A 22,477-nucleotide genomic window follows, 5' to 3' on the forward strand; every position below is an offset into this window, starting at 1 on the left:
TGAGGCATCACGTATTTATAGGCTAACATGGAGGGTGAATAGACATGATTGTTGGGCTTTTGAGCCTACATGAGTTTGCTGGCCGATCTTGACAATTTGTCCATAACATAAATAAATTCATATCTTCATTTGTACATGTCAGAATTGGATGATCTTTAGGTCAATCCTACACCTCTCGGAGAGAGGAACTCAAGAAAAATATCAGCTGTCATAAATAAGATGACCAATATGGAGTTTGGCCCTAGTTGCTAATTTTAACAAAATTAGATCTAAGCACTTTAAAAATTAATTATTTATCCTTAGATAAACATTATCTCAAAGTCAATATGATTTAAATAATTAATCAATGCACTTTTTTCAAAGTCAAAACCTTTTCTTCTCCTGCATGCACGACACTACCCTATGCAGAAGACCTTCTGAAGCTACAGAATCAACATTTAGAAGGGACCCATTAACAAGTATGGGTAATTTCTCTCCATCAGTTTTGACTAAATAGGAGTTAATTCCAGACTTCTTCTTTGCTTGATAAGGAGTAAGCCATAGGTCTTCTCTTTTATCCTGTATAAGTACATGGTCTGCTATGTCAAAATATTTTTGTCTCGCTTTATGATAAAAAATACCGTTGATTTTATCTTGATTCTTTACGATTTGATCAAAAGTATGCCTCCTAGATTCATTCAATTCTATAAGTTGGTCAATGATCAATCCTTCCTTGAGACTATTCCTTATCAATCATAAATTGTCACATAAGGCGAAGGGTAGGAATCTGGAGGTTAATCGGCAGTTTTTCTTTCAATCCATATACTAATTCAAATGGGGCTTTTCCTTTGGGTGTCTTAGTTGTGGTACAATATTCCCGTAGTGTACATTTAATTTTCATATCCCATTTTTTTTTTGTTTTCTCCCATAATCTTCTTAACAATATTCATTAGATTCTTATTTACAGATTTGGCTAGGTACAAAGAAATTGGCTATTTAATATTAATTATTATTGTAAATCTAATATATCTCCATTTCTACTGGAAGGCATGATTTATCACCCATCTCCTGTATTTATACTTGCCATTGTAAGTGTATCAGCTATCTTCCCTCATTTATTTCAATATTAATTATATCTTTAATATATTTACTTGTGTTTTGTGTTCTATATAATTTCTGTGCTGTGTGCAAAATGGATAATGAACCACCCACTTCATAACGCTATTCTTGGCTAACCTAATTAAATTTGAAATGTGATGTGCCCTTTTTTACTGTCTTCATCTGTGATTATTTCACGTGTTTTTCTTATATTATAAAGCTGCCAATGACTTCCTTGCCACATTTTTATAATTTTTAGTCCCATTAATCTAAATTGTTTTATGTTCATGCTGTACTTGTTTTCCAGATTTATTTTTTAATCAGAGCCAGAAATTTTCGTTAGCATCCTATACGAGGTTTATGAGTTCTTTTCATAAGTTGTGATATAAGGTTTTCTTGTTTAGATGAAACAGATGAATAAGAACTATTTTATTTTTATTTTTTATTATTATATCTATGTTGTGGATATTATAAGTTGTTGTTTTCATGATATCTGAAGTAAAAGAAGGCTATTATTTTTCTGCAGGATTGAAGCCGCCATAATGTTTGAGGATTTACTTTGCCAAATGAAGGACATTAGCTTTACTGATGGTTGCATTAAATTATCTTTGAAAACTTGTATTCCTGCAATGGGTGGCTCAATTTGCCAGTTTGGGATAAACTGCATCACAGAAACATCTACAGTGGAGCATGGACTAACAATAAAAGTAATGACAGAGACTATGGCACTTCAAGCCGCAGAGGTATTCTGCTTCAGTTGACATACACGTATATTATTAATGTATTATTTGGTTATAAATGATGGCAAATGTAGTTGTAATTTGTTCATGAAAAATAAAAACGAAGATGTGGGTTTATATATTTCCTGGGGTTTAATTACAGTTCTCAAGGTTTCAAGTATCCTAGATCACACACACACACACACATACACACTCACATATATATATATATATATATATATATATATATATATATATATTACTTCTTAAACTATACACTTCTGACACATACCTAGGATTGGCAGTCCTAGAATTGTTTTACATCGTCCCGTTGGAGTAGATCTGTGCAAATCAAATTGTGAGATAAAATATATGGTATTTTTTAAGTATGTCAGGAGGTATATAAAGATAACAAGACCACATAATGAAAATCAAGATCCCTTTCTAAATGCTTAGAATCATTCCCCCTTTTAGGTGGAGCTGACTGAAGGTTGATACCTGAATCGTTAGCTGCAGCAGGTTGTTTTTCAGTGATATTGATCTCTGAAGAAGTCTGTAATGGTCAAGCTTCTTTATCAAGTGCAGCATCTCTGCTAAAGGCCATCTAATTGGTGCTAACATCAAGCAATTGGTAGGCTCTATGATTATTGTTGTACCCTCTAGTCATTTCTTTCTTCCTCTTAGGTTCTAAGTTGGTTCTCTTCTCGTTTGGAATCTAGGCATATGCAGTAGAGCCAAAATCCTTATGCTGAGTGACTATGGGCTTCCTCCTAGACCATGCTTCCTCTGGGTTCTTCTGCTTCACCGCTAGTGTTGGAGATCTATTCAGCATGCATACTACTGTGAACACCACCTTGGCCCAAAAGCGATTTGGAACATAGCTGTTTTCTATCATGCACCGGGCCATCTCTGACAGTATGGCTCTGTTACTCAACCATTCTACTCAGCTGTGGAATGTAGCGTGTAGTAAACTGTCTTTTGATCTCTTGTTTAGTACAAAAGTTAATGAATTCTTTGGAATAGAATTCACTGCCATGTTCGACTTGTTACCGCTTAAACTAGCAGGGGTCCAAGGAGAGGATCCTAAAAGGGCAACTACTAGGTCAAGGGAAACAATGGAGCAATAGCCCATTGTCACCTCAGCTAAAGCTCCCTGCTCTTTACGGACTTTCACCGATGGGAGGATACCCAGTATAAAGGGAATCACTAGAAGGATGAATCAATGAAGAGATAAGGAGTGATTCCTAAGGTCTATTCAAGAGAGAGACTCAATTGTATGGCTGGCTTGCTTGGAAAGCAAGGTGTAAGGCTCTCTAAGAAGGGCCGAGGGAGTTTCAAGGGCTAGGTTTTGCAAATAAACTTTGTGAAGGAGGGACCTAGTCCTAAAGACCCTTGTGAAAACTTGGTTTTCGAATGGTCTTTGTGAGATTGCCTTCGAAAAGTTATGGGACCACACGGGACCAAGTGGACCCAAAATTAGGTCAAGCAAGAGGGACTGGTCATTCGAGGGGCTTGACTTGATTGTGGAAGAGAACAGGATCAATGGACAAATCTTCTTGGAATAGAATGCAATGATCCAAATGAGGTCATTAGAAAAGGGAAACCTAGGGCAAGAAACGGTCCTCAAGATAGCGCTTGCAATATCTTGAGATCCCACCATTGGATTTGCTTCAAATTCGGAGGGCCTCTAGAGCAAACTCCAACACAGTTGTGGACCAAAAATCACAGTGTTTGGATGGCTAGATGGTGAGATAATTGATGACCTAGGTGACCTATGTAGGCTAGGCCTAGAAAGATAGAGAGAATGGTGAGAAAATTATGCTTTAAGGTGATTACTTATGGAGGACTAGTGCCTAATCCTTTGGGAGAAATGGAGTCAAGAAGATTCCAATATTTGGGATGGTTTCACTTCATCAAGGAGGCCTTTAAAACAATTTCGCATGGCAATTAGGGCATGTGACAATTGCTTCAAGGTCTTTATAATCCGATGTGCAATATGTGATGACTTATCGAGATAAAATTTCAACAAAATATCGTTAGGAACATAATAACATTACTTATTCAAACATGGCCCTTGACATGATGCAACACTATAAAAAGACAAATTTCCACCATTTCACACAAGAAAAGCAACAAATTTCAGCCTAGTATAACACAATTACCTAGCAACATGCATGTGACATAAGAAAATGATAAAATAACATTAAAGGAGAACTTACATGTGAGAACAAGTATATCCAATCATCATCATCTGCCAATATAAAAACTTCAAGACAAAAGTGAAGAGATCCAAACATCAAAATTCATCCATCCATCCAATTTTTCCCTCCAAAGAGAATAGTGAAAATCTCAAAAGAGAATATGATCCAATCCAACTAATGATGACTTACAAATGAGGCCTCACTTGTATTTATATGAGGCTCTAATAGTTCAATTGGTCTAATTAGCCTAACAAACCCCTAAAAGTGTTTCTAATGTGCAAAATAACACCCTAACTGTTGATAAACCCACGAAATAGCTCCATTACATGAAAAATATGTCTCTCAAGAGGGAAGAATAATCAATATAATGAGTCGTTGGGCCATTGAGAAGGCCCAATGAAACCCAAGGGGTGCCATAATGAAGAAAAGGACTCCAAGCATAGTGGACAAGGGGTTGGCCCCTTGTAATCAAATCAAGAACCTGTGGTGCTCCCAAGTGGCTAAGTGGGCACAAGGACATCCTCATGGGTCTCTGAATGGGTCAAATCTGCTTGTAGACCCTCTGTAAGGGCCAGAGTGATGATATAAACATCCATCTGCAACAGGAGGCATCCTGGAACATCTGCCAAGTGTATAGTGCAACTGTGGAACCGACTGGGCATGGTGGACCAAGTGCATCATCTTCATCCAAAAAGGTGGGACATGAGAAATCAATGAACAATGCTGGGGATCCAAAAAGTGATATCTTCTATGGTGGAGGCTGATGGCTCTCAATGCTCACCCTACAAGTGCAGATGTGGCCCTCTAGAGGGCTAGGACCCTGTATAGGGAGAGCAAGCCCTAAATGAAGACCCATCTGCAATCCTGCATAAGATCCAATACATCCCATTTCCCTCCAATACAACGAATCATTAGAATAATCAAGTAATAATGCTTACAAATTATGGGAACAATGGGGCACTCAATGGTGGCATGCCCTTCGATAGTGGGCTTTGGCAAGTACAAGTGTCTCCAAGCTCAAAAGGGGGTTAATCAAGGACCCTATTAGGTGGTTTCAACCTTTAAAGGGGGTGACATGTTCATAATACATCCTTTAAGAGGTAGGTGGCAAATGGTATGATGGAATGGAGTGGGGATCAACGGAAACATCCGTACTACATGTCAAGGTACATTGGGTAATTACTAATTATAACAAGGGAAGCCCACACCTGGGTATATGAATGTAGGAGGGAGACAATCGTGGTACATGAGTTACCCCAACCTTTGTTTTTCCATCCTTCTTCACATGCCTTTTGCCTTTGATTGTTTTTTCTTTATAACTGCTCGGGGCTCTAGGGGATTGAGAGTATGATATGTAATATGTAGCAGTGGATACCCCCTTGAGGTGGGGCAGTTCATCGCCCACTAGCGGTTGGGACAATCACGGGTTCCTTAATGACAGAGGGGGCTCATCTAGGGCCCATAGGAACCTGGGTGATGGCCATGAATAAAGGGATAGAGCTCATGTTTGGCTTTTTCCCACATGCTAAATTTGTATGTCTCGACCATCTTTTGCATTGTGTGGTACATTTCTTGTTGAGAGTGGCCAAATTATGCTTTTTACTTTCCTTTTAGCTGCATCAATCTTCGGGGCATCGTTCCAGGCCCGACCCATGGTGTGGACAAGGGGAAGAGGAGGCTAACCCTATGTGGAACCAATGGACACATGTGGACCCGTATGGGAAAAGAGATGAATGGGGCTCAAATAAGTGGAGAGGGAGTAATGTAGGTGGTATCGGGAGTGGGACCACACAACCAAAATCGGGGTTTCCCATGTAGTGCCATGCTAAAACCCAAAGGTGAGTAAAGGAGATCCCATAGGACTAGGATGCAAGGATAATATTCAATAGAGGTTTAGGGGACAAGAGCACAAACCTAGCCCACTCTTTCCACCGAATCCCACCATTAATCCGTGCCCATAAGTTTCCATGATAAGAAAACTACAGTACACAATTCCCAAATGACAAGGCATACCTTTAGGTTTGGAAGGCCCACCTTCAAACATACGATCATGACAAATGGGTGATGGAACACATGGCTGGCTCAGGTGGTGGAGAAATGGAACAAGTTAGTTGGCGGCTGCAAGGGGTTGCTGGCTTCCGACTGAGGACCATCTTGGATTTTTTTTTCCTCCTATAGATATCACCCACAAAACAGTGGGTAACAAGACCTAGGGGTCGTACTATAACACCCCAACTAGTTTTCTACTAGCACTCTAAACTTTTAAAGTTCATTAAATACTTCATATTTCAACTTTAGAATACACAACCATGTTTTCCTACTATAATAATTAATACAACAAACAGAAGGAAATAATTAGCATCAATAATTATGTTGTGTTGATTGGTCCACAAATGTTTGCATAAACCGTTTGAAGGATTCTCTGTGGTCTCCAAGATTGTCCTTCATTAAATGGCGTTTGATGCTGTTTCGTTGCTTGGCAAGCTCTACATGCTCCATGACTTTGTTGCTGGATCTCTGGAAGTTCAAGCCATTTCACTAGTGCCAAAGTTTTCTCATGTCCGATGGAATTTTGGCTAACAATGCATGTTCTTTGATCTATCCAATTTCAGCCAGTTTGAACACTACATGATCCTTCATGCCAAGAGCAATAGTTTTCTTTGTCTCCTTGTCAACTATGTAGATTTGTGATTGTCTCATAGTTGGGTGCCATACCTCCTAGTGTGACTAATCGATAATAGATTAAGTTGAATTCCTATCATATTGTATACAGTAAGGAAAATCAAGTTTTTCCCACCTAAGGAATATGCACATTCTCTTTGCTTTCTACTGTGTACAATTTGCCACCACTGGAGATGATTGAATCCTTGGACGAATAGGCAATTTGCTCTATGAACCAATCCTTCTTAGTGGTGAATTGCCAAGATGCCAGCGGATGTGAGTTTCTAGAAATAGATGTAAGCATTATGTTCAGATATAGTGCTTTGCTTAATAGACCTCAAAAAACCTTTTGAGATCGTGTTTGGTGCTTCACAGTATCCTATTGGAGCTGTTCTTGAATAGGGAGGTCAGTCTGTGGCTTATGATTTAGAAACATTACTAGATGTGAAGCTAAACTACATCATATATGAACCTGAATCAATGTACCAAGCATATATTTGGGAAAACAATGATTCCTTCTCCCTTTTATGTTCTGTAACATGAGCCTTCTGTTGAGGACATCCCTGGTTGGTTTTATAATTGACAATTTTCTTTTCTGCACCTTGCCACAATAGTGAACTATTTCTTCCATCTATCTCGTGAATTGTAGGTCAACATTTGTAGTGTTGATGTTCCAGGTCAATAAATTCCACATAAGCACATGTTAATCTTCTAACATGATTACCACCATATCTTTTTCTTCCACTTTTTGGCTAGGGGTGGATAACTTGTTGAGGCTTGTGGTAGCTTCGAAAGGTCTTTTGCATAGGCTTCCTGTCTTAGCATGTGGAAGACACTATTTGCCTCTTCTACGTGATTGCTTGGTGGAGTAAATGATTTATGTCTTCTTTCCTAAGTCTAACTTAGGATAAGTATAATAATTAAAGTAAATTAATTATTGTGTTATTGAGTCATTTTCTAAGGATAAATAATTTAATTATTTAAGTGACTTAGAAATGATCTCAACTGTTGATTACCAAGATGGTTCTAGAAGGGAGCTTGGGGTTAGGGATTTGGACTCAATGAAGATTATAAAGAGAACCTAGCGAGGAGGTGAAGACATAGGTTGTGTGAGCGAGTCATCATTTAGAGAGCTATTTTCTCTAAGCGGCTTTGTGGACCAGGAGCATAGAGAAGGAAAAGAGTGAGTGGATTGAGACGAATCCGGGAGGCTGAGTATGAGGAGATTGCAGGGTCGAGTTTTCAGAGGAAGATTGATCTTATTTGGAGGAGGTCGAGTTGTTAGAGGTCCGAGTTCTCCAAGCCAATTCCATCCTAAGGTTAATTTCCTAGAGGTTGAGTTCCTTGGGCCGAATTCATTCTAAGGGAGTGTGTTATAGGTTTTGGGGTTTCATATTTTTCCTTGTACCTCTATGCATTGAAAAATCCAGAGAGGCCGAATTAATGAAGCACGAGCCTAGGGCTTGGATAGTAGGTTAAGTGTTGGGATGGCCAAAGGTCAAGGCAAGGGGAAAGAGTTTCCAACAATGATTTTCAACAAGACAAGGCACATGAAACCCTCAAATAAGCCCCTGAGTTGAAGCAACACCAAATTAGGGTTTAACTAGGGCAAACAACTAGAGAAAGAAAATTTATGGATAAAAGTGAAGTGAATGCCTACCAAGAGGGTTTATTTTGAGGCAACCAACTATACGCTTGGCATTTAGACTCTCCAATTGCAAAAATCTTCCTTGCCTAGAAATTAATACCATGACCTAGTTTGGACGCTTGATCTTGATGTTGAGAAATCAAATGTAAAGTAGTTTACCACATAATTTCTCCTTCTTGAATTACTTGTGAATGTTAGATTTCTTCGTATTACTTGTTAAATTTTCTTCATCAAGCAATTATAGAAATGTTCAATCTTTTAGGAAAATATAAAGATTAGAAAGAGACAAGAGACACCAAACTTAGGCTGCTAGCCAAGGAAAAATCCCACAAGGGGGGAAACCTGACAATCCCTCTCTTATAGAATTAGATCAAAATGAGATATACAGGACTTAGACCAATCAAACACTGAGTGACCAAGTCAGAAAACCCTCCTTGAAGTCACCTCCAAAGTCAAAGTCGACGTTGGTCAAACTTGTCCCAAACTGGTAAAATCTCAAAAATTTCGGCCTCTTCTATAGAAATTACAATCCACACGTGCGAGTTGTCACTAGGTCAAAATTTCGGTCAACTTGGAATATTCTCCTTGCTTTTGACTTGTCTTCTCTCTCTTCTTTGACTCATAATTCTACTCTTTTTCGCTAGGTTTAGATATGTTCTTGTTGTGTGTATGAATGGTCTCCCAAGTAGGTCGAACTTTCCTTTTATATATCACTATCTAGGAATTCAAATAGGTGTCACTTGGAGGCCCATGACGACTTGTCCAAGGAGGGCCAACTTGGTCAACTTGTGGACTTACAATTCAACATAAAATTCACATTTCATTTTCTTACAAATGTTGAAATGGGACATGAGTCAAATACTTTTTCTTTTGATTCAAAATAAATTCTTTTGGACTCTTTTTGACTATTTAAGCATGAAGAACATGCTTTGACAAAAATATAATAAATATATCAATGGTAAATTTACATAATGAAGACCGACTCTAGGTACAACTTCAACGCTTGAAGGGGTCGAATTAGGTTATGAGAAAAAGAGATATTTATGGTCGAAAAGTGAATTTAATCACGAACAAGGTAGAGCAATGCCTTGCTCCTTGGGACGATGGAGGCTATGCGTTCATTGGATAGTTAAAAGTTGTTCAGGAGGAAGGATAATTGATGGCTTAGCATCAAAAATCATAGCAATTGCTTGTGTAATAGATCAAGAAATCTTATGGGAGAGCTAATCAAAGTTTACCACTAGGAGAGCTTAGGTGGGTACTTTTGCATAGGCCTTTTGTCTAGGTGTAGATAAGTCACCTACATTCTCCTTAAAACACTTGCTCTAATGTGAGCAAGTTGTTAATGTAGCCTAGCCTAAGTCGAACTTAGGAAAAACCACATATTAATATGTTGGCTTATCGAGCTAAAAGAAAGTAAGGAAAAATGAAATAATTTACTATAGTGAGTAGGTTCTAATCTTATTTGTAGATCTCAAGTGAGGTGTGATCCAATCAGGGAAAAATTTAAGGATGGAAAATTATCTTGAAGTTTAAAAACATTGGTGAATCTCCCTAGTCCCTAATATGAAAACTATAAAATATTTATAGATGTATTTATAAAATTATTCAAATTCTTAATGATTTAATATACACTCTCTATATAATGTTGCGATTTTTAAGGTAAAATAATTTTATATTGTAAAATTTGGGCGACTCATTTTTTATAAAAAATGTAAATTGGCGAATCGTTTTTTTGGAAAAACCATGGAAAATTAGCCCACCTGCGAATATTAGCCCCTAAATTTTCCATGGATCCAATCTTAGTCGTTAATGACTTTGAGATTAGGGTTAGAGTTAGTGGTTTAGCTCAATGTAAAGTTATAAAAGCAAGGCCGAGAAGAGGAGATAGACACACTACAACAACACGAGATTGAGAGTGGATCATCTCTGTGAGTAGTGTGCTAGGTTTGAGGGAGTTTCGAGAGGCTGGAGATTTGGATCTGCAAGAGAGATCGACCATTGATCTAGTGAAGATTTGTTGGATCGAATATTGGTTATTTTATACTGTATTTTCTCAGGTGGGCGTTTATCCCAAGATAGGAGCCCATGTAAGTTTGGATTCTTTTAATGAAAAGCTTGTTGCTCAGTAATTTGTTTGTTTCATTGTGATTGAGATCACTTTTATGCTAGGAATTAAATACTTGGTGCTAGGTTTGCAGAAATTGTAACATTTCTATGTATTTGCCTTCTTTTTTTTTGACATTTTTGAATGATTAAACTTTGTTCATTTCGCCAACAATATAATAAGGAAGCTTTTTAATGAGATGGATAAATAAACAAAGTGATGTAGTAATTAATCATATTGACTAGGGCAACAAAATGAACATGAAAAAATAAATAGATGCTAGTTCTCAGATTTTGTGGTTATCATAAAAGTGTTTTCATCTTGTTAGATGAGCAAGATGTGTTCTAGCAAGTTGGAGATGCTTCATGGACATATGCATTGATCATTTTTGCTAGATTATTCACCTTGAATAGAGTGATGAGATTGTGCCCCTACCTAGCAGGGACCTTGATCGACATGTTGACTATGCCATTGGGGTCTACAAAATGTGGAGGTCAGTTACTGAATAACTAGTGGTACATACCCTAGATGAGGGGCGTTGGGTACTATTACAACACAATTTGGTATCTCACTTGATGACCTAGGCAAGGTGTAAAACTTGTGAGTGTCACCACTGTCACCTCGATAACTACTCCCCTCTCTCAAGTGAAGGACATAATCCAACAAGGGTGGTTTCCCTAGTAAGTCATAGGGATCAAGTAACCCAAGAACACCTTAGGCTAAGTGCCCCCTAAGTATCCTATAATATAAATCCATAGGATAAAGGTATATCAAATTATGATTTGAGGTGGATGGAGTAAATTCTAAATTTGGGTCGATAGGAGCTATGCGTGAATCTAAATGTTAGGGTGTCCCTAAAGAGTTTGAAATATTTCTCCCGAACACACAAAATCAATAAAATAGTTAAGACAACTATAAGCTAGGGTTTTAAATGAGCAAATTGCAGCAGTGCAATAGTTTTTACCAAGAACAATTTTAGCTGTGAAAATAATAAATAAGGTATTTGAAATGAAGGCTCAATTAGAGGTAATGTTTGAAAACTCCGACTCCGACTCCTACTTGGCTGAGGGTCGACTCCGACTCGGTATCGACTCGGCCGGCTCGATTTCAATGACTTGGTTGGTTGTTGTAAAAAATACATTAAATATTTTTTTTTTTTATAATAAAACATAATTTTAAAGATTTTCATTCATGTTTCCAAACACACAACATTAGAATATAGATAGAAGATAACATATGATGAAAGTAGGCTCATGAATATATCCATTATATCAAAATGACACCCAGTGCACTGTTCAATACATACATGATGCTGATATAGAGAAAAAAACAAAAACACATAACTAAGGAGGCTAGAAATGGCCTCTACAAAAAAAGTAAACTGTGACCATTACTACTGGCTACTACTAGAAGAGCTAAGATCATCTGGATCAACCTTTGGATCAGAGTCAGACAGGGGCCCCATGGCTCCTCCTCATCATCATCTCCAACTGCGACTGTAGAGGTGGTAGCACTAGCAAGCTGTGCAGCAGCTGCAAGATGAGATAGACGAGATATGCGCTTTTGTCGTGGTTGAGCAGAGGAAGCCCCTGCAACTGGAGGACTTGCTGGCCCTGAGGCTGAGGCTGGTACAAGTGGATCATGATCTGCATTCAACTGAACATTATGTTTGAGTGATGCTATCGTCTCATAATCATAATCAATATCCTCATCAGAATGAAACTCTGCTGGATGACTCTCCACTACCCAATCTGATGTTGGATCAATGTCTTCCAACACAAGGATTTGAATCAGGTCTTTTGTTTAGCAATTGGTTGCGTCTGAGCCAGAGGTTGTATTGGTCATAGACTAGATGATTTAACCGTTTTTGATCCAAACTGTTTCTCTTGTTCGTGTGAATCCTCTCAAAGACATACCAATTGCACTCAATTGGAAACTTCTGCAATTCAGGACAATGGCTACCAAAAGCCTCCCACTGGTGTGCTGCAAAAAACATACGAGTGTAATGAGTTAGCTCAACAAAATTACAAATTATATCCAACTTTCAAATTATAAACGATTTAACAAAATAACTATTAAGAATTTGAATCCCAAAAAAAAAAATCTAATATAATGCACTGCGTAAATCCCCCATACTTAAACTATTAAGAATTTGAAAATTGAAATTTTTGTTTACCTGGCTCATCTGCTTCCCTTGCAATCTTTTCTAGGTTCTTCTTAAAGGTATCTGAGGCATTACTGAAGGTTGTGGCTTGTCGGTGTATTTCCAGCTGATCACACTCCAATGAGATCATGTGATCAATGGAGTCAATCAATCCATCTCTAACCTCCCCCTTCAAAGCTCCTGTCTCCTTAGCTTTATATTGATACCGTGGGTTCAAAATATACCCAACTGCATGTATAGGGCGATGGAGTTGATTGTTCCATCTTTCACCAATGATTGCCCAAATGGGCCCATACTTGTATGCCCTCTTTATTTTCTCCTTTGCTTGATCCGTAGCCTCATAAATGAAACCCATAGCCAATCTTTCCCCATCCACCAATCGCAACACCTTAACCAGTGGCTCAGAAAGCTTCACAATCTCTGTTGCCTTTCTCAAAAATATTTCTTCATTAACTTTCTTTTTCAATTCTTTGCCTTCATGTTTGTGAGACCACTGGCTTTGATTGAATTCTTCACTGGAAAATATGTTTTGCAAGTTTCTATGTTGTGAAAGCATAGATTGCAATGTCAAAAAATGAGTAGCAAATCTAGTGATGGCAGGCCTAATAATATCCCTGCCTCCTGTGTGTTTCCTCATCAGGCCCAAAATCCATGAATGATTGTAGATAAATTTTGTTATGCTTTTGGCACGATCTACAATGTTTTTGACCCAATCTAATTTGCCAATATCCTCAAGCATGAGGTCTATGCAATGTGTAGCACATGGGGTCCAAAAGATGGTTTTGTGTTTTTCCTCTAATAGTTTACCAGCAAGAACATAGTTAGAGGCATTATCTGTGATGCCTTGAACAACATTAGCCACCCCCACCTCATCAACCTCATCCAATAGCTGAAACAACAATTGTCCATCTTTTACCTTATTAGATGCATCAACTGATTTTAGAAACATGGTTCCCTGTGGGCAGAAGATAAGAAAGTTTATGATGGTATGCTTTCTTTGATCAGTCCATCCATCTGACATGATAGTATATCCTGTTCTTGCCCATGAGTTTTTGAAATCTTTCAAATAGCTATTAATGGAGGCAATTTCCTTCTACAAACGATACCCCCTTATCTCATGCATAGTAGGGCCGTTGAAGCCTTTTCCAGCAGCATGTATGGCATCAAACATAGGCTCATAGCCTCATAATATGGTGAACGAGAAGCATTAAAAGGGATATCAACATCATACCACCATCTACATATGTAATCAGAAGAAGTCTCCCTCAATTCTTTCTTCCAATGGTCATCTAAAGTGGGGTGCAAAGTTCTACTAGCTTGAGGACCATCTGCATCTGACGGAGAGGAGGGTGTGACAGTGAAATAACTTTTGATATTGATATCACCCTTCTTTTTCATTTTACCCTTACCCTTTTCTAGAATAGAATTCAAAGAGGGAGGAAGATATCGGAAGGGGTTGGATGCATCAGTACAAGGGATAGAGGAAGAACCCTCAAAATCAAAATGGGGGTTGGTAGCCAACATTTTTTGTATGTTCCTCTTCCTCCCAATTTCAACCTCTAACTCTTTTTTTGCCTAAACTTTTCTTGTTTAAACTTTTCAAAGTTGGCTAACAATTCCTTCCTAATCTCCCCAATTTCGTCTGATTCACATGGAGTAATTTGCCCTCGAATCCCCGCCAAGTGTTGTTTTAGCCTATTAATGCCCCCAGGACATTCCTTAATTTTTCTATGGCAAAATTTGGAATGCTTTTGACTATCAACCATTTCAACATATGCCCAAGCAACATCTCTCACTCTAGGTGGCAAATTTTGACTTGCAAATGAAAGCAAAAAATATGAAAATGAAAACAAAAAAAATAACATTGCTTCAATGTTCATTTTTTTCACAAAAAACACTCTTTTCAATTTCCATATTTGCACATGAAAATTAATAAGCAAAACCAGATTTTTACAAGTGAAAAAAATACCTCCAGGCACAAACTGCCTCCTCAAGGTTGCTCCAACAAACCAACTCCTCAATGCTGCTCCAAATGGCTGCCCAAGAAGCTCTTCACTCCTGCTACAATGCTGCCCAAGACTCCTCACTGCTGCTCCAGAAACAAACTCCACAACTCCTCACAAACTCTCACTCAAATGCAATGAGATAGCTGTGAGGAAATGAGAGGGGTTGGGTGGGATTTATAGGATTTAGGAGAGGGGAATGGACCCCAAACAAACTATAGGCAAATTACAAATCTGTTTGGGGTCCCCAAAAAGCAAAAAAAAAAATTGCTGTTTTTTTGAGTTTTCGAGCCACTGTCACCGAGCCGACCGAGTAGGCTCAGAGTCGACTGAGCCGACCAGGTTATTATCGAGCTGACCGAGTTGTTAGACAACTCGGCCGACTCGGTAATAACCCTTCTGACCGAACCGGTTCGATGGCCGAGTCGACTTGGTGAGGGCTTGACTCGGACCAACTCGACGGAGTCGGTTCCGAGCCAGCCGATTCTTAAAACAATGATTAGAGGGTAAACTAGGGTCAAAGTTACAACAATTTTTGATGGCAAATAAGGCACATAGCAAAAAAGAAAAGCTTGATGTGTGCCCAAGAAGATGGATGAAAAATGTATGAAGAACTTTAGTTTTTTAATAGCAAAGATGCATCTATTTCCAGAGTTAGCCATTAGAAAATAGTTGTTAGGAATTAGCCGTTAAAAAATAGTTAAATAAACTTATATATCTTTATTTGTTTGTCTTCAGTTTTGTTTGTCTAATGCATTTTTACACAGTGTCTTAACTTATGGCATACATCAATATGACATTAAATGCAGAAAATATATGATTTTTGTATAATCTAAACCTAGTCTATCATTAAATAATATCAAATATTAATTTGATATTTGTACTCTCTCTGTGCTGAACTATTGAAGAATAATAAGAATAACTGATCAAAGGGTTTCCCCACATTGGGGTTTTTCCGTGGCATCCGCCACATCTTGTGTCATTTTGTCTTGGCTTGTCTTTTGCACATGTTTTTATTTTGTATCTGCATTTACTGTCAATGTGTTTGAATTCATGTGATTGCTACCAGATATAAGTGGAAATTGTCATTGGGATGATAAGAAACATTGAAGTAAATTGAGCTAAAGTAGAAAATACCATTGTTATCTAAAATTAACGTGGAATTAGAGCTCAGGTGAAGACAAAGCCCAAGCGAGAGTGAGGAAAGACAATCACTAAGGGAAGCTATTGTACAAGGACTTGGAACTAGTCCCAATGACGACTACATCTTTCTTCAAATCCGAGGACAAGCTTAAGGACAAATCCGACTATCATGCATGGAAGATGACTCTAGATTTGACATTGGCCGAAAATGATGCCATGGACTATGTCAAAGGAAGAATAGTGGAGCCTCCTTCAAACGTATCCGTAATTGCACAAACAAAGTACAAGAAAGGTGAGGTTAAAGCTAAGAAAATTATTGTTGATTCTATTCACAAACCTTTGGTTGCCTATATTTTTGATTTGGAAACATCTAAGGAGATGTACGACAAGCTGGTTGGGATGTTCAAAGTAAATAATGCAAATTGACTTCTCTTTCTCAAGAACAAATTGAAAGACATCAAGATGGATAGAGGAGAATCCATCCAATCCTACTTCATGAGGATTACTGAGATCAAGAATGATCTCCTATCTATTGGAGAAGTCATTGGTGACAGGGAGATTACTCTTATTGCACTTGGAGGCCTTACAAGAGAATGCAATGTGCTCAACACTACCATCCTCAACATTGACAGGATTCTGGGATTTGATGAATTCCTGGCTAGATGCACTCAAGAAGAAATAAGGATGATGGAAAGAGACAAGCCCTCAAATGGAAACAAACTTATCACCTTCTCCGCTCATTCTAAGAGGAGGAACAATGCTGGTCCAAGGAATGAAGGACAATGGTTCAAGTTGGGATTCAAAGAAGAAAGAAAAGGAAGATGCTTCAACTGTAACAGGTTTGGCCACTTCGTTAGAGAGTGTCCTCACAAGAAGGATACTCCAAGAGATGATGACAAGCATAACAACAACTTCAAGCGAAATGGCAATCAAAGGAACAACAGGTTCAACAACAAAGGAAAGAGGAATGCTTCCGTTGCTTGAAATGGAAATGGTCTTCTCCCCAAGAAGTCGAGAAACTCCAAGTATGAAGAAGTTAATGTTGTAAAGCAACTAGAATTTGATGTTATTTCTGCCCTCTCCACTTCCTCTCCTCTGGATACATTGGATCATTGGTTGATTGATAGTGGTGTCTCAAGGCACTTCATTGGGTATAAAGATGCTCTCTCTAACTTGATTGAAAAGAAGACGAATATGGAGATTATACTTGGGGATAATGCTACTTATCCCGTGAAAGGAATTGGGACTATTACTCTCCACTTAAATCACTCTTCATTTACAAGAAGTACTATATGTACCTGATTTGAAAAAGAACTTGGTTTCTATTTATGCGATGGAAGATAAAGGTTTCAAGGTGTCATCCATTGATGGGAAGGTTCCTGTTTGGAAAAGGAACCCAAGAGATGCATTCACTCTTGGATTCAGGGTTGAAGGTCTCTACCAGGTTGGAGGAAGTCCATTTGGAGCAATGACTTGTGATACTTGTCTTCAATCCAAATTATGACACTGAAGATTTGCTTACCTTCATTTCAAAGCCTTACATGATGGAAGGAAGATGGTCACAAGTATGCACGAATTCAAGTTAAATCATGAAGGTATTTGTCAGCGATGTGAAGCTGGAAAAAATACAAGGGGACCATTCCCCTCAAGTGAAACTCAAACCACCGGTATTCTTCAATTGGTCCATTATGATCTATCAGGTATGTTGCCCATGACATCTTCGGGTGGATATTTGTACCAATGTTGCAGTAATCGTTATTAGGATAATATTGGTGAGGGAAAAAATCGGGAAAAAGTAGGAAAAATCGGGAAAAAAATCGGAAAAAATCGTAAAAATCGGGAAATAATCTGGAAAATATCGTAAAATACAAAAATATTCATTTTTTTTTTCAATTTTTTAAATATTCAAAGCATCTGCAACATAAAATAAATACATTGACACACAAATATGATAAAAGAACTAATATATAAGATGTGTAATATCATTTCTAGTGCTACATCACACATAACAGTGAATCATGTCCTGGATAGTCTGTCTTGACTCCTGAGTTCCAACTCAGCCTCAAAATATCAACAAAAAATATAATAATGTATCTCATATCATGATTCATAATGTCATATACAATGAAATGAACCAAATAACTAATACCACTGATTTCCTCTGCCCCCTCTTGCCAGAAAATGCAATAGCTTTCCCTCTAGATGTAGATGGTGGTGGAGTTGGCAGTGGACTCTGCTGTGCTCTAGAAGCTGAAGAACTAGGAGCTACAGGAGGTAGACCATGTCCTCTATTGGTGACAGGGGTAGCTTGGGTAGGTTGTGTTACCTCCTCCTACTCATAAAAAATCGACAAAAAAGAAAAAAAGAAAAGAAGGAAAAAAAAAGATATTTTCCCAAAAAATCGCAATTTTTTTCATAATAATCACGATAATTTCAAGTTATTCCGATTGTTTTGGGATTTTTTGCGAAAAAAATCACGTAATAATTGGGCGATAATATCACCATTTTAAAAAAACCACGATTTTTCGATATTATCACAATTTTCGCAACACTGATTTGTGCTATGCTATTTTTGTGGATAACTTCTCTCACAAAACGTGGATCTATTTCTTAAAGAAGAAGGATGAAGTATTCAAATGGTTCCTCTCTTTCAAAGCCTTGGTCGAGAATCAAACAACGAAAAAGATCAAAATATTGAGGACTGATAATGGGATCGAATACGAGTCAAATGAATTCAAAGACTATTGTAGAGAAGCTGACATTAAGAGGGAGACCACTACTGCATATACTCCTGAACAAAATGGCGTTGCCGAAAGGAAGAATCGTAATATCATAGAAGCCACCCGTTCCATGCTTTATGATCAAGGTCGTCCGAAGTTTTTATGGGGAAAACCTGCCAACACCGCTGTGTATGTCCAAATCATATGCCCATATCAAGCTTTGGACTTCAAGACATCCGAAGAAGTATTCACCAGTAAGAAACCTGATGTTTCTCATTTTAGAATGTCTCGTATATTTTTATGTGCTGAAAGAGAAAAGAAACAAACTAGATGCATTTCGGAAGAAAGGAACATTTGTGGGCTACAGTGAAACTTCATAGGCATATAGAATCTATGTGCCCGCTTGAAGGGAAGTCGAATTAAGTCATGATGTCACTTTCGTTGAAGATTCTATTCTTATAAAGATCTGAGATCTTCCTATCCCTAGGAAGGACAATGATGATGCTGATGTAGAAAAGCATGATGAACCTCCGTCTGATGAACCAATGCCCGATGTTAAAGGTCCAATGAATCCAATTGATCCACCTCCTAGTGAGCCCACTACTTCAAGAAAAAGACATTTGTGGCTCAAAAATACTCTTGAAGATGCCGAGAAACATATTGCACCAAGGGGGACATTTCGTGAAAGCAAGAAGCCAAATAGGTACCAAGGGTACTTAGTTGCCATGAGTACCATTGTAGAATCTGAGCCTTGCACATTCGAAGAGGCTGTGAAACACCAAGTTTGAAAGGATGCGATGAACGAGGAGTATGAGTCAATCATGAGGAATGATGTTTGGGATGTGGGTCTTAGACCCAAGGATAAGTCAATGGTCACTTCAAAATGGCTCTACAATATCAAACGTAGAGATGATGGCAGTGCTGCGAAGTTCAAGGAGAGATTTGTTGCTCGAGACTTCTCTCAAAAGGAAGGAGTAGACTATGATGAGATAGTTGCATTAGTTGCCTGATATACCATCATTCGTTCGATCATAGCCCTTGTTGCCTCGCAAGGATGGAGCCTACACCAGATAGATGTCAAGACTACCTTCTTGCATGGTTCGCTTAAGGAGGAATTCTATGTGGAACAACTCGAGGGATTCGAAGTTCAATATTGTGAGACACATGTATGCAGGTTGAAGAAATCCCTCTATGGGTTGAAGCAAGCCCCTAGGGCTTGGTATGAGAGGCTTGATAGCTACCTTATGAAGCTGGGGATTTACAAGGAGCGATATTGACCCAAACCTATACTTCAAGGTTGAAAAGGGCAAGCCTCTCATTCTGGTCCTTTATGTGGATGATCTCTTTCTGACAGGTGATGACCCTCTCATTCATCAATGCAAGAGGGAGTTGGCTTTCGAATTCGAGATGAAAGACCTAGGACTGATGCATTACTTCCTAGGGCTAGAGGTCTGGAAAAAGTCAGGTAGATTTCCTTTCTCAAGTAAAATACATTGCGAAGCTTCTTGAGAGATGTGGGATTGTGGATTGCAAGTTCGTGACTACTCTGATGGAACTCAACTTTAAGAAGCTATGTGGAAGTGCTGTTGGGCCTCGATTATCGAACCCTTCTGAGTATCGTCAACTTGTGGGGGCCCTGATGTTCTTGGTCAACTCTCGTCTTGACATATGCTTCGCTGTGAACACATTGAATCAATTTATGGTTGAGCCTCATCACATTCATTGGATGCTGCTAAGAATATATTGAGATATCTCCGGGGCACAATCCACTATGGATTGAGATACACTGTCGGAAACTTGAGGCTAGATGGATATTCAGATGCTGACTAGGCAGGCAGTGTGGTGGATCGTAAGAGGACGTCTGGATACCACTTCTCTTTGGGGTCTGCTTCTATATCTTGGATGAGCAGGAAGTAGAAATCGATTGTACTAAGCACCGTTGAGGCCGAATACTTTGCTGTGAGTATGGCTTGTGGTGAAACTGTTTAGTTGAGGAAGCTCTTGAGTGAGCTATTTGAGCATGTGTTGGAGACCACTGTGATCTTCTATGACAACCAGAGTGTGAAAATTCCGCAACAGGAACCCCTACTGCAGCAACTGATGACATTACTCCTATTTGTTAAATTCCTTTAAACAAATTAATTGCAGTTTTCTATGACAAATATCGTAATACATACACTGTAGTCTTCACCGAATTAAATTATAAGCGGAAACAATATATTGAGCAAGAAAGAAAATACAACACAATAAACACTGTTATTTTTGGACAAATGTCCCCGAAAAGAACTATTGCCGGAAAACCAGTGTAGTAGTTCTGAGGGTTTATTATTATTATTAAGCAGTAGTTCTGAATACAACTCTTGATGCGCTTCTGGCAATCCAGTTACAGAGAAAAAGACACTGGCAGAAAACTTAGTGAGATTATTTCACTTCAGCCAGCAAATCCCGACTGACCCGACAACTGAATTGACAATCCCCGGCTACAACTGCGTTGCCCCTTTGTAGTAACTGTATGGGTGTGTGGAGCTCTATGAGGCTCTGCGTCAACTCTGCATTAGGTCTCCATGCCTTCTGGAGCTCTGACTTCAACCCTCCCGATTGATCCGACAACTCTTGACAAGTTTCAGACTTCTGCTAGAAGACAACTCTTCCTCTGTGCTGGCCCTTTTGGCTCTGCGTCAAGCACTCCGTGGGCCTTCATGGCCCAACGTCAATCCTTCTTGGGTTTACACTGTCTACGCTAGTGCTTCTCTGCCTCTCTTTTTGAGTATTCGGGGTCCCAGAGAAGATATTCCAACCCAACTATCCCTGCCTCTCAACTGCAAGAAATCTCCTCAATCGAATTTCCTCCTGAGAACTTCTCACTTCAGAAATTCTATCTCTTGATCTTTCGGTGTGATTTACAAATGACCGTCAAGCTCCTTATATCTTTCTATTGGATAACCAACGACCTAGATTAACTCCTAATCAAAGGCTCAGATCGTTTTGGCTTGATCTTCATCTTCTTCTAGAAATTACACCCACCATTAGATTAGTACCCATTAATATTTTAATTTTCCTAAGTTTAGAATTTGGAACTCCATTAAAAATATTAATTATTTTAATAAAATCGTTTCTGGTTGGAATTTCCGAAAACGCTTTCTGGGTACTTTGGAATACATGTGCTTTCCTAAGTTTAGAATTTGGAACTCCATTAAAAATATTAATTATTTTAATAAAATCGTTTCTGGGTGGAATTTCTGAAAACGCTTTCTGGGTACTTTGGAATACATGTGCCCAAACCTCCCTACAAAATTTGAGGCCTAGAGCACATCCGATGCTACCCTAAATCAACTTTCCCTCGTAGAGAGGAATGTGCTCTATCAATAACTGCTACGGCATACTGCTCTGACTCTGAAGCATCGTCGTCTGCGCTGCTAATGTCTGACATGATGTCCACCAACTACAGCGCTGTTGCAACTTTACTACTGCCTTTGACACTGACGCTGCCAACGCTACATCTATACTACAACTCCCTCTCAAATGTTGCATCTGCTATGTTGCTAACACTTCCACAACTAACACTGCATCCGTACTACAACTCAGTTGCTGAGAGAAGCAACTGAAAAACATCCAAAATTATTGAACTAACTTTGTTCAGTATGATACCACGTGAATGTTGGCACTGATTACTGCTAGTCTCTGCGCTGACCCTCTGACTCTACTGCGCTGTCGTTGACCTCTTCTTTGTGCCACTTGCACTGCTGCCAACTCTGCTCTGCATTGCTTAGACTCTGGCGCTGTTAGCCACTGCAACTGTCTCCCTGACACTCCTCGACATCATCCAACACTAGTCCATCCTGCTACTGCAAAATGGGCTCCTATAGCAAGGTATTGATCCAAGAGGTGGACTCCTCGAGAATCCTGCCCATCTGCAGCGTTTTTGAACTACAACTCCAAATCAGCCCACCTCCCTCTTGGAGGTATCTCTGCTCTCATGGCGAACTTGTCTTCGATCTTCGCGGCTACAATCTTACGATCGTGCTTCTCATCCT

The 22,477-nt window shown here is 38.8% G+C and overlaps 1 protein-coding gene across 3 annotated transcripts in view; it reads left to right on the forward strand.

The window, feature by feature from the left end:
• Positions 1–22,477, forward strand: part of LOC149201225 (uncharacterized) — a 324,845-nt gene that overhangs the window by 161,945 nt on the left and 140,423 nt on the right. For all 3 annotated transcript variants that reach the window (XM_089399692.1, XM_089399693.1, XM_089399694.1), the window contains one exon: positions 1,604–1,820. In XM_089399692.1, coding sequence (XP_089255818.1) covers positions 1,604–1,820 — 217 coding nt within the window. The remainder of the gene's footprint in view (positions 1–1,603; positions 1,821–22,477) is intronic.

The sequence above is a fragment of the Pinus tabuliformis genome, chromosome 2_1 (genome assembly GCF_031772625.1).
Source record: "Pinus tabuliformis cultivar Carrire ecotype Pingquan chromosome 2_1, CPIR1, whole genome shotgun sequence".
NCBI classification, from domain to species: domain Eukaryota; kingdom Viridiplantae; phylum Streptophyta; class Pinopsida; order Pinales; family Pinaceae; genus Pinus; species Pinus tabuliformis.